The 13,512-nt window shown below is 43.6% G+C and overlaps 1 protein-coding gene across 1 annotated transcript; it reads left to right on the top strand.

Annotated features, from left to right (window-relative positions):
* Positions 1-324: 324 nt before the first annotated feature.
* tent5bb (terminal nucleotidyltransferase 5Bb) lies at positions 325-12,897 on the top strand. Its single transcript, XM_033636311.2, has 2 exons — positions 325-629; positions 11,216-12,897. The coding sequence occupies exons 1-2, from the start codon at positions 474-476 to the stop codon at positions 12,239-12,241; spliced, it is 1,182 nt and encodes a 393-aa protein (XP_033492202.1). The 5' UTR covers positions 325-473; the 3' UTR covers positions 12,242-12,897.
* Positions 12,898-13,512: the final 615 nt, after the last annotated feature.

Below are 13,512 nucleotides of genomic sequence, written 5' to 3'. Positions count from 1 at the left end.
TGTGTGTGTGTGTGTGTGTGTGTGTGTGTGTGTGTGTGTGTGTGTGTGTGTGTGTGTGTGTGTGTAGGCAGATTGTAGTCTTCTGTCTTCTGTATGTTGGAGCATTCATAAATCTCCGCCCAGCCAATGGGGAGGCTCCTGTTAATCCCAGCTCGGTAAAAACCGGTGTGAGCGCAGAGGCGGCTCTAATCTGAAGAGAGAGTCAGCGCAGGCACACAGAGAGGCGCACAGAGGCAGAGAGGGACTGGAACTTTCTGTTTTGGAGATGCCCGATATTCCTCTAAACTTTCCCACCACTTTGTTGCATTTTGGAGGTTTGTGAAACCCCGAAGAGGAGAGACCCGCTGTGTGCGTCTTCCTACTTCATCCACAGTTACCCGAACATCACCGGCTCTTCTGGAGAGGATTGCGCCGCGCTGCTGTTCTCGTTATAGACTCCTCACTCTGCGGACATCCCGTTCAGTCCGGTCGTCATGTCCTCCGGTGATGCCTCGGAGCGGAATCGGCGGGTCAGCGTGCTGTCTTGGGACCAGGTGCGGCGTTTGGACTCCATCCTGGGAGAGAGCGTCCCGATCCACGGCCGCGGAAACTTCCCCACGCTGTCCGTGCAGCCCCGGCAGATCGTCCAGGTGAGACCACGGTCTATCCAACTGTCTTTTGATCATCTGTAAAGTCTGGAGTATAGGGGAGTGAAAACTTGGATGAACTATTTGATCTCCACTGTTTTTTTCTTTGCAAGAAATAATGTAACTTTACTGTGGAGTTTTTACTTTGTGCGTAATTTTTTAGATAGGCTACCTAGCTGGGTGGGATACACTTTAATACACTGTGGGGTTTCTATACCTGCAAATCATGAGCGTCATTTAGGTTTAAAAAAGTTGTCAATAATGTTAATAAAAGTCTTTACAGTGTTATGAGAGGTGACCAGGTTGGAGATCTGTGTCTAACTCCTTACCCCCAACACACACACACACACACTTGCACACACACGCAAAGACAAATACACACTGACAGCCCAGCACTGCACAAAATGACAAGCTGAATGAAGCAGTGTAAAGGTGTGTTTCTGATAACATTCAACAGATTAACAATCAGCTGACACTGATTACATGTGTTGTAGCTCTGTTGACTGATGTTTCTGGACTGATTGAAAATTCTTTGAAGTCTTGTCTCTGACCTGAGGGGAATTAGTGACATAGAAGACATACCTGCTAAAATGGATGCGTTTCAGTGGATGTCAGAAAAATAAAGTACATCCACTTGTTGCTCTAACAGTGTGGATATGAATAACCTAAACCCAGCACAATCACCCCTGACTGCTATACTGCTACTGCTTTTACACATGTGTAAGTGCATGGTAAGGATTTGAGCTGATTACACTTAAAAACACATTTGATCTCTCTCATGTTTAACACAGACATAAGAGTCGGGATGATCTAACACTGTGACTGCAGTTTTCCACTAGCTCACTAATGCTTCTGCTCCTGACGTTAGTTTTTTCACAGCTCTCGTGAAGCTGAGTGAGAGATAATGACTGAGCTGCAGTGTATTCACCGGGAATTAAACGTATGGGGAATTGCCTAAGTTGCAGTTTCCCTGCACATTACTGAAATGTCTTTGCCTGTAATCCAGGTTCATATTTCACTTGAGTGACTCATATTTTCTGTGGCGATCCTGTGGTGGAAGAAAGACCCTCACAAAAAAAAACATTTTAAGGCCCTCTGTAATCACAGGACCCTGCATCTACACTCAGCGTTCCCACTAATGTCTTTCCTTCATCACACACTCCTGCAGATAACAGGGCCCTGAGCCAGAGTACAGCTTTCTCTCTGTTTCCAGTGTCGGTCCTGTTTGAGAGCTAACATGTTTGCATGTTGGACGTGACTTTAGTTTAAGTACAAAAATACACATTTTAGTAAGTGAGTTTGTTTATGATTACAGCCTCGAGAATCTTAGTTTTTTGTAGGTGAAATTCAAATTAGCTGTGCAAAAGCATCCTATGAAAACAATAGAAGATATGTTTGAAAAGTTGGGAAAAAAGTAGAATCTGGGATCTAAGTGTGTGTATTCTGTTTATTCAAACCTAGTGATTAAAATAATATGTCTCAGGTAGACAGCTCAGGTGCCTGGGCTAATGATAAAACATGGCAGAGGACCATCACTACTGTTCTCTGATGTTGTAGCGCGTTTATTACAAATCAGTGCCTGAAATTCATTTTTCAAAATTTGGGGGGGGACTCTCTCTTTTATACACTTTTGGGTGGGGTGGGGGATCTATCTAGTCATTTTCCCCGATGTATGAAATATGCTATCTGAGTGGCAACCTTAAAGAAATAGAATGAGAATAGAGCGGCGGCCATTTTTATGCGTACTGTTGAAATTGCAACCGTTGTAGTGGCTTAACTTCCATGTAAACTTTGTATGATCGTCGCAAACTCACTGAGGTGAGGTGTTGCAGTAGGCTAATGACCAAATGTGCAGCATAATTTAAATAAGCAATCAATGATTTTTTAAATATTAGCATAACTGTTATCCTGTTTTGTTTGTTCCCATGAATTCTATGTTTGGTGATACATAATGTGACGTTACCATAGCTGTAGGCCCATTTTTTTTAATACATATAACCCAGTGAATTAAGGGTTTAATTCAACCAAACCAGAGCTGTGCAGGGATCGGCAACCTGTACCAGCAAATGCGGCAAAACATATCAAGCCTCATAATGAAGGTAACAGCCTATAAAATCTAAATTAGCCTGTCAACATTACAAATACGTCTAAATGAGTGTTCATTAATATTTCTTACCACCAGGTGGCACTGCAGTGGGATATTTCTGATTATCTGAACTTTAACTTTGCAATAGTTGGCAGTAAAAGCAAACAAATCTCTTGCCACACAATTAAATTATGTTTTTTGGATTTGGAATCCATAACAAGCCAAGCTAGAGAAACTCAAGACTTCTGTAACCACCGCTACTGAGATTTGACAAAAGGCGCCAGGCTGTAGACGACTGATGTGTATTCTAGTTGCCAAAATGCTAAAACTTTTCTTTTTATTTCAGTGTATTTTTACAATAAGAGAATGTCAGAATCACTTTAAGCCTAACACACTGATAAATGAAAATAAAAATGTTAAAAATAACCATTGTTAATTTCCATTTGATTTTTTGTCTGTTTAGCCACAGGGAGCCACTGGAGAGAATAAAGAGCCGCATGTGGCTCCAGAGCTGCAGGTTGCCTACCCCTGGCCTAGTGCCTACTATGGCCATTGCGCTAGTCCTTAGGGGCTCCAAAAGCGGTCCATCATGCTTACATTAAGGCCCCGTTTAGACGACAATGATTTCAACTGAAAACGGTAAACTTTAGTTGCGTTTGGCCGATCGTTTACACGACAGCGGCGTTTTGGGTGCCTGAAAACGCAACGATTTGAAAACGGGTTCCAGAGTGCAACGTTTTGGAAATGGCAGCGTCTCTGTTGTCATGTAAACGTGCAATATGCAGTTCCTCTGAAAACGGAGACTTTTCGCACATGCGCATTACGGTTCCAGTCACTAGGCATGCTGACCGTCACAACAACAATGCCGAGCTCTGTTTGTGCTGCTCACCCTGTTGATTTGAAGTGAAGTGTAGATCTGTTACTGTAGCAACTCCACCTCGTCGTCCATCCAGACAAAGTTATCTGTGCGTGCTTTCACCATTGTGTCTTCTTTGTTTTGGTTTGTAATCACAGCGTTGTAGAGGAAGGCGCTTCAGCACAGGCACATGGCGTCATGCCGTGATGTTGCTTTGCAAATTTATACTGCCACCCATTGGCCTGACTACAGCATTTCCAGTAGATTTTGCGGCTCCATGTGAACGGGGATCGTTTCAATAACATCGTCATATAAACACAGAAGTTTTTTAAAACACAAAGGACAGACTTTTCCGTTTTTACTGAAATCGTTGTCGTATAAACGGCCCCTAAATTCACATTATCTGTCTGAATATGCAAGAGATGCTGCAACAGGGGAAGGGGTTTGCAGCCTTGTAGAGAGAGGGAGAGAACAAACCAGGTGTGTAGTCCAGGGCAAAGTTGGTCTGCCAGTGTGCCTGCATTGTGCACTGGTGCCTGAAATTTACTCAACATCGTTTTATCGGTGTGATCACATGAGTAACATTAACATCGTTGCATATTCACCTCTGTTCACTTTAATTCATGTCCCTTTGCCCATATAAAGCATTAGCTTTCGGTGGCAAAGCAAATTTGCATCCTTGCATCGGAGTTCAACTTTCGTGATCTTTGACGTGTTATGTTGCAGCCTCAACCAATGGCAGAGAAGTATGTTTGAAGGAGACATTGATTGTGATTTTTCAGAGCCAAAATCATACGATATCGGCTGCTTAGAGAGAGCAACAAACTGCCCCACATGTGAGATGCTGACTGGCTGGCAGTGAGTTTGGAGACGGGCATGGAATGTAAGAAAATTATCAGCAGGCTTGCTAACATCAGCTAGAAATCTAGCTTTCACAACTAGCACTGCCCACATTTTCGCTTCGGCAGGCGATGGTCAGTTGACTGCATTTGCTCATGTGTGACCATACGTTAAACGTGCGTGAAATCTCTGACACTACCTGCACTGCTATTCACGCCTGGCAAATACTGTGTACCAGTTGTAGATTTTGTTCACACACTGCACCTGTGAGTATAGACGGGTGTGAAAAGTCTGCACTGCGTCAACTCACAGCAATACAATTATTTTGACAAACATAAAAGCAGCCATAATGTTCGCTGTCATGGAATATGTCAAGCAGGTTTCAAGTGTCTGCAAGTTGATTTTCATACCATATGGCCATGAAGGGAAACCAAGGGCTGCCTGGAAGGAAGGAAAAACACACTCAGTGATCTAAACCACTATGATATGTTTTGGAAAATGGTTGACAGTAATGTGAAGTATTCCTGATTCACGGTAAATGGGCTTAAACATGCGAAACCGCCAGTCTGCTCCTTTAATGTCATTTATTTTTAGCCTACGCACCAGACGGAGTTGTCTACCTGAGACAGCTCCTGTCGTCACACACCGGGTAAGGTGACCAAGGCATCACACTCCCAGAGAGTTAGAGGAGCCCTGCTCAATGGTGGGTTTGTCTGAGGGCCACATTTGAATAACATCTGTTTGTGGTCTGGTTGTGAGCGCGCCATGGGAGCAGCGAAGGAAGACTTTTACTGTTACTGACACCTCTGTAGTCTCCATTTAACGTCGACAGTCATCAGCCCACAGTCAGAGTATTTGGTACAGCAGGCTAAATCTACAGAGGCCCTACTGTATGTACATACCATCACACCACATGATGATAAACACAGATACCTGATGTGTGTGTCATAGGTTGTGTCATTTGTTGAGTGGGTTTGTATGTGGGGGTGGAGCTATGGAGGCCAATGTGTTTTTGTTGGCAACCAAAATGGCTCTGCAGGCTATCCCATTTAAACTAAATTGTTTTAACTACTGGAAGTAGTACTTCACTTCCCGGGATGGTAGAGAGTAGCCTGAATTTGAAGCAGAATGGGAGCAGTGGATGAGTGCCTGTAATAACACTGGGCTTGTGGGTCAGGCTTGACAATGTATCACTGTGGTAAGTGAAGACCAGTGGACTGACTCCACTGTGGCCCTTGCCAGACTGTAAACCAACTCCTCACTAGGCTATTGTTGAGAGTGAGCAACATGAAGACACCACATGCTCCCAGTGCTCCCTGGAGGCGGTATCATTCAGTTTGGACAGTGTGGTAATGATTTTTGTTTGGCAGCTTGCTTTCAGTTTTCGTCTTTCAACTCATCATTTTGCACATCTCTGTGCGCCTCACAGATCAAACAGTGTGGGCGGTGCTGATAGCATCTCTTTGGTTGTTTTTTCCATTGATGAAGTTGACAGGTTTTTCTTAAGATTTTTTAGGGGGGACATTTTTTGCCTTTAATGACAGAACAGTTTGAAGCATGAAGGGGGGCGACAGAGAGGCAGGTACGAACCTGCGGCCACTTGCAGCAAGGACACTGCCCCTGTAAGTGTAAGCTACTGGGCGGCCCTTCTCTCAGATTTCTATGGTTTTAGTAACCTAGGGTGAGTTTACTCATTACTGCAGTCGGTGGGTATTTAAAAACTATATCAGTGGTTCCCAACCAGTCCAGCTTTGTCCAGATTTGTCTTCAGTCATCAGTTCAATGTCTGCACAGTTCAAAATATTCAGTGTCACTTTTGCGTTTGGACATGTCATCAAGCTGGTTTGCTGTCTTTGTTGAGTAGCTGTCCACTAGTCACTCACTCTACAGCAGGAAACAACACTTAAAAATAATATCTCTGTACTGGAAATTCACTGCACTTCAAAATAAAGTGTGTTTTTTACAAACTTGACACGTTCATGCCCATTCAGAATGGACCCACAACCCTTTTTTGGGAACCACTGATCTGTATACTTTAAATACAATTGAATCTATACCAACTGAAGTGAATGTAGCAATAAATGACTCAGTATCCTCCTTTGAGGTGTAGATACCAGGGGGGATACAGGGGACACGTCCCCCTCAGTATTTATAACATGCATTTGTCCCACCAATAAAATCGTGAAAGTAGCAGAGGACTTCAATTTTGACAAAATTAGAGATACTTACACCATAAACTGATGCAGAAAAGCCACAAATTGCTGCAAAAATTCATCAGAATTCAGGAGATTAAATGTTTTCTTGCCAATGTTGAAATGAATCCTTTGTTTGAAATATTATTTAGACTTTCTTGTTGGTAAATACAATAAAAAAATTAACTGGTTACTGAATAAATAAAATCACAACGATTGAAAAAAGATAGTGTGGTGGGTTTATTCAACGGATACTCATACGACAGATCTTCTGATATTGGTTATGCACGAATTACTGGCTCATCATTTTATGGGATATGTATGAATTTTGGTGCATTACTTTTCGTAGGAAAACATATGAACACTGCACAGTGTTTGCTGGTTGATTTTTGGAGGATACAACCTACAGTAACTGACACACATTTGTAGAGCTAAATTGCTATAATAAGAAGCCCATTTAAAAAAAATAATGAATACAAAAGATATAGTTTCAATGCTGAATTCAATGCTATACTGTGTAACGTATGATATAGTGTGAGTTGCCTCATTTAGAAGACTCCTGCGACCTGTTTTATCTTACATGGCTGATGTCAAAATCTAATACAGCTAATCTAAAGGCATTAAAATATCTGTGAACCCTTGAAGCAGAACCGTCATTGAAACCATCCATCTCATAGGAGCAATAGCATCACGTTTCAGCCTCACTCTGGTCTGAGCCTACAGGTGAAATAACCACCCGTGCATAGGAAATTCAAGGAAGCGTTTCACATCAGAGGAAAAACCATCATCATCCCCAGCTGCCTGCCAAGCTACCGTACGACTGACTGGCTGTTTAGTTTTGGAGTCAATGTGAAGGTCAGGGACTCGTAACTCCTCATTCGCTGTCGCCATATCCTTGGCAGCTGGTTCATCTGACTCACTGCCCAGAGCTCTCATTGGTGTCCAGGGGACTACGGGCTGGTAAATGGCTGGGTCATTTCAAACTGCCATAATAAAAACACATTCAGGCCGCAGCTTAAATGAAATACTCAAGCAAACTATTGAGAGTAGAGAGATTATGCTATGTGTCGCCAAGGCGTTGTCAACACCAGACAGCCGGGCGTGTTTGCGGCTCTTTTTACGAGGCTTTTTAGCTCGAACGTTGACGGAAGTGTCTCCCTTCCCACGGCTCACCAGGTGCTGGTGCGTCATGTGGGAAATGTACTGGCTCGTTTTATGAGTGCTGAAGGACGGGGATGGAGGGGTTGCCAGAGCTGTGTTTCCTCATACGCTCCTTTTCAGGACCCCCAGACAGGCAGATTATGGCGTGCTGTTAACTGGGACCAACTGTTTAAGTGTGAGGTCAGAGCAAATACTGCTGTGGGTTTCCCTTGCTGGATGGTTAAAGAAAACATCCCCTTCTGTGCAGTGTTGTCCAGTGCCCTGTGTAATTTCACTCTGCAAAGCGTCTGACCTTTTCACACTGGAATGTGGAGTCATATGGTGTCTTTGCTTTGTTTAATATTCTTGAAGTGTTTTGAGAAATCGAGCAGATAAATATGTTGCTTATCCAACAAAACCTTGAGTTTTAAAGAATTATTTTAAAAGTTTGGGCGCACTTTTTCTTTTTCTCCAGGATGGCAAAGGCATGACCCGCCCTACTCCTCATCTGATTGGCTAGTACTTGTTGCCTTTGTTGACTGGATTGCTTAGGTTTAGGAAAGAGGGGTGAGACTGGTTGAGGTTAGGGTACGAATGTCCGGGTAAGCCAGCCAAAAACAGATTAAGGCGGGTCATGCTGTCCCCATCCTAGGAGAAATAAACTTGCGTACAGGACTGGAATTGGGTTTGTTGCATGGATGTATAAAGAGACCTGGATACAGTGTTGGAGGCGGGGCCACGTATATTCCTATAAATGTTGCTCAGTGGTGCATGAAGCCAAAAAAGCTCTATTTCCGTGGTATGAAATTACCCAGATCTTCCACAGTGTGGAAGCGGCTAACTTCCACCGGGTAACATCCTGTTTAGTGCTCCGCTAACTTGAACGTGAATTGAATTATTTAATTGTGCGGCTCCACCAGACTTTACAAACATTATCGCTTCAAATGGATCAAATCCTGATAGCGAAATGAGTCATTTGGCTCAAATAAATTTGTATACTGATTAATAGACATCTCGTTCACAATGTAAGTCTATGGGAAAAAGTCTTTTTGGGCCCATTGGCATCATGTGAATGACCTGGTTGTTGTAATTTTTCCTTCTCAGGGGCTTGGTTTGTTGTCCATTCTTAACATGACTTTTCTCAGGGGAAGCAGGTAGCATGGCTGTTTATGTTAAATTTAGGTGTTGCAGATATTTTTATCTTCTTATTACACATTGTATGTCATTTGTTTAATCCATATGTTACGGCCTCCATACAAACAGAAACAAAACCCGGCTCAGTAGGAGCAGGCGGCTGCAACATATAAAAAGAGGACGCCACACCAAAGGTAACAGTTTACCCACTGGCTTTATTGTGTACCCCCAAAACATTAAACAAAGACACAAACGAACTAAAGGAAAACAAAGGGACTGGAGACCCCGGGCAAAAGGAGGGAAGACGCTGGGCCAACCACGCAGTGGGCCGTCGCTCCCAGCGTCTCCCCCTAAACTACCTAAAACATGAATTAAACCTAAAGAAAACAAGACACGAATAACATGACTACGAGCAATCTCCAGCCTGAACTAACACAACAAACTAAAACAACAAAACCCCAGCACCTAAACGAGCATGGGGGAAAAGAACCTGCTTGGGGAGAGGAGAGAACAATGGAGGAAGAAAAAGACTCCTCACTACCTGTGCCATGTGCCAATGCCTTCCTTTCTCTACACTCCCTGTCCCTCTTATCACCTCCTCCTCCTCCTCCTCTCTCTACCTGAGTGCAGATTGCAGTCAGGTGCGCAGCAGGCATCGGGAGGAGGGAGACCAGGCTCACAGAGAGAGAGAGAGAACATAACACCATACACAAGCAGAAATGCTGAAATGCCAATTAGTGATTTTAGGTGGAGTTGTGTGCCATATTTAAGAACTATTTCTGTGCAGTATCTCCAGCTAATGTACTAGCAGGCGATGAGCACAGGTGTTGTTTTCTTTGCAGCATATACATAACTCTAAATCCACATTTCTGCTTGATTCAACCAGATAGTGTTAACGTTAGCTTTGGAGATGCTTGTAGGTATTTGTTTCCCCTTGGAAAGCGCTAGGCTAGCTGTTTCCCCCTCATTTAACTAAATAAACATGCTACAGACATAAAGTCTGTCTTGTCTTCACATTTTTTGGAATGAAATTGAATAGAAGTATTTTCCAAAGGGTTGAGTTCCCTTCACTTTAGTGTCTTTAAAATAAAATGGAGACACTCACTCACTCTCGGCATTCTCGTAGTTTTTATGTGTACAGAATTATTAACATTTAATATTTATTACATTTATAGTCATAGCCCTAAATTGGCAGACAATCTCCCTGTTTCATTCTGCTCTTTTTGTTTGTAATTGTTCTCTTTTTTCCCCTGTGTATATAATGTTCTTCACTGTGATGTGTATCTTGTGTTAGCACCTTGGGCCATGAGAAATTTTGTTTCCGTGTTCTCTGTATGCAGAGGTTACAAATAAACAAACTTAAACAAATGAGAACATGCTTTTTGTAACTGCCAAGTGCATTATTAAAAGTCATTTATTGGATTAAGTTTACAACCTGCATTTTAAAATCTTAGGGTCTAAAATAAGTTTTGATAGGAGTGCCTGGCTGTATAGATAACCGTCTGCATCGACTGACAGGACAGCAGCAGAGCTTCTACCAGGCAGCTGTGATTTGGATTTCTTCAGAACTGGCCTCGTTTGGATGTTTTTCTCCTCTTACTGTCATTTGAGTGATGCAACAGACAGGAAGCATAAACATCTCAGCTGTCTGTAGCTGAGAAGTTTTCCCATGCATCAGAGCAGTGCAGCATGGTATGTGCTCCAATAACCAGAGAAACCTTTGCCAGCGAGTGTTTAAGTGACAGCTAAGGGATCGCGTTTTCTCAGTGTGGTCATAGGACACAAGTTTAAAAGTTCACGGCAGCACTGTTATTTTTCGTCTTACAGCCTCTTACAGCAGACAAGCACCGACTCGTCATTTTCCACAGCTTATCTACGTTGCTGATGTTGCTTTTAGTTCATCAGTGAAGAGATAAGCGTGCGAAATCAGGTGTGCAACTCTACCATTGCAGGCTACTGTGCAGTGTGATGTGTGTTACCCTCAGGCAAGAGGATCAGCTATGGTTAATGAAGGATCACAGCCTGTATGCAGCCGCTTTGTTGTCAAAGTGTCTTTAAGCCAGATACTAAAAACCTGCCTGCTGCAGGAATCTGCCACCGGCTTTCCCTGACTCTGCATGTAGCTTCTGTATTTACCTGCAATTCTTAAATCCTGCAGTGTTCTCGCAGTGAACACATGAAGCCTTTTTTTTTTTTTGAGACTTTTAATTTTATGGTTTTCCTTTTACTTTTAATTTGGTGTTTTAGACTTAATTTTCTCCCTTTTAACGTGTACATACTTATATTTTCTTTTCTCGACACCCATCACTCAGCTTTTTCTCCCTTTCTGTATCTTTTCTAGGTGGTCAGGGCTCGACTGGAGGAGCGTGGCGTGGTGGTTTGCGACGTCAAGCTGAATGGCTCAGCAGCCAGCCACGTGCTTCACGAGGACAATGGCCTCGGCTACAAAGACCTGGACCTGATCTTCGGCTTAAGTCAGACTGATGACAAAACCTTCCGGCTGGTGAAGGACGTGGTGCTGGACTGCCTGGTGGACTTTTTGCCTGAAGGGGTGTGCAGGGAGCGGATCACAGCCCTCGCCCTGAAGGAAGCGTACGTGCAGAAACTGGTGAAAGTTTGCAATGACACGGACCGCTGGAGTCTCATCTCGCTGTCCAACAACACCGGCAAGAACGTGGAGCTGAAGTTTGTGGATTCTCTGAGAAGGCAATTTGAGTTCAGTGTTGACTCCTTTCAGATCACTCTGGACTCGCTGCTGCTGTTTGACCGCTGCTCGGAGACGGCCATGTCAGAGACCTTCCACCCTACGGTGCAGGGGGAGAGCATGTATGGAGACTTTGAGGAAGCTCTTGAGCACCTTCGCACCAGGACTATTGCCACCCGCAGCCCAGAAGAGATCCGGGGCGGCGGGCTGCTCAAGTACTGCCACCTGCTGGTGCGCGGCTTCCGGCCGTCCTCTGAGACTGAAATGAAACAAATGCAGCGCTACATGTGCTCGCGCTTCTTCATCGATTTCCCCGACATAACTGTGCAGCAGAGGAAACTGGAGGCGTATCTGCAGAACCACTTTGTGGGCATGGAGCACAAGCGCTATGAGTGCCTGGTGACGCTGAGGCGAGTGGTGGATGAGAGCACTGTGTGCCTGATGGGTCACGAGCGCAGACAGACGCTGGCACTTATTTCCGCCCTGGCGTTGCGCGTAATGGCCGAACAGAACGCTATCCCTGCTCTGGCCAACATCACCTGCTACTACCAGCCCGCTCCCTATGTCAGAGACGTCAACTTCAGCAATTATTATGTGGCACAAGTTCAGCCGCCCATGCATACATGCAGTAACTCTTATCAAACATGGCTGCCTTGCAGTTGAGCGATGACTTTTAGGACACGTGGAGAGCTTTTGGTTTTAACTTTACATTGATGTAAGCTGAGCGTTCATTGAAGTGCTTGGTACTTCTGTAGCATGTGGCTTTTGTTGGTTTGGGGCCCACCGTGGACAAAAAAGAATTAATCTTTTTTTTGCCAAATTATATCAAAACCATTCCACTAAGTTATATTGATTAATACTGCTGTAAAAAGAAAAAAAAATCTCATTCGAGCCATTATAATTATACCTTTTTATTCTGTTGTCATTTCATAACCAATATGGAAAAAAAAATATGAAGGGTTGATACGTGACAGTGGAACTTTGCCAGGTCTGTTTCTTGTCTGATGGAGGCTTGCATTGGGTCTTTAATGAAATGTAAATAGTTTGTACGAAACCAGAAAGCTGTTTTTTTGTTCTGTCTGTGGTTTCAGCTGACCTTATTGGGAGATAAAAGGACCAAAGAAATACTTTCTTGTGTAGCATGACAAACTGAGACTGTATGTGGTTCCAAGTGCCTGAAACTGACCAACTGTCTTTATAGTATTTGCTCTGTAAGAATTGTTTTTGGAACTTTTTCACCCAGGTTACTTTGCATTTCTATATCCAGGGTCAGGGTATTTGTTTTTAAAATCATTAAAAAAACGTCAAAAATGGAAAAATGTGGTACGTTGGTGGTCTTTCTTTACACTTACTAAAAAAGTTCTGAGAGGTAAGATAAGGACATGCTGTTCTAATATGCTCCAGTTGACTCAAATTAATGTGGGGATGTGCGTCATGAATGCATTCTCTATCTCCATTCTCTGTATCTCACTGTCTCAGTTTCTAAAGATCTCCCTCCGTCTATCTTTTTACTATCTGTCTCGATCACAAACTCCTCAGTGTGTTGTCTGTGCTCCGTCAGCCAGACACTGACTGGCCCAACACAAACACTTACTTGTTCAAGCTCTGTTCACCCCCCAACCCCCACTGAAACGGATTCCCCTGAGCCACAGCCCATACATTAGCCATTTCCTTCCACTTGTGCATCCAACAAGGGGTTTCCTTGGCCTCATTCAGAACAGGAGGTGGGAGGGGGGCTGTTGCTTGTCTTGGATGAGTTGCGCTCTGAGGGGACAGCTGAGGACCAGGTGGTGAAATGGTACTGCTGGCTTTTCAGCAAATGTAATGATGCATTCTAGCACTTCACTTCCTGGATGATCAAAACAGTTCAGTATTTCATCCTCACTTAGAGCAAGATTTCTCCCGCAATGACATTTCATCCTAATTACTTTTGC

Source organism: Epinephelus lanceolatus, chromosome 16, assembly GCF_041903045.1.
Source record: "Epinephelus lanceolatus isolate andai-2023 chromosome 16, ASM4190304v1, whole genome shotgun sequence".
Taxonomy (NCBI): domain Eukaryota; kingdom Metazoa; phylum Chordata; class Actinopteri; order Perciformes; family Serranidae; genus Epinephelus; species Epinephelus lanceolatus.
This window is presented reverse-complemented; position numbering and strand designations above follow the sequence as displayed.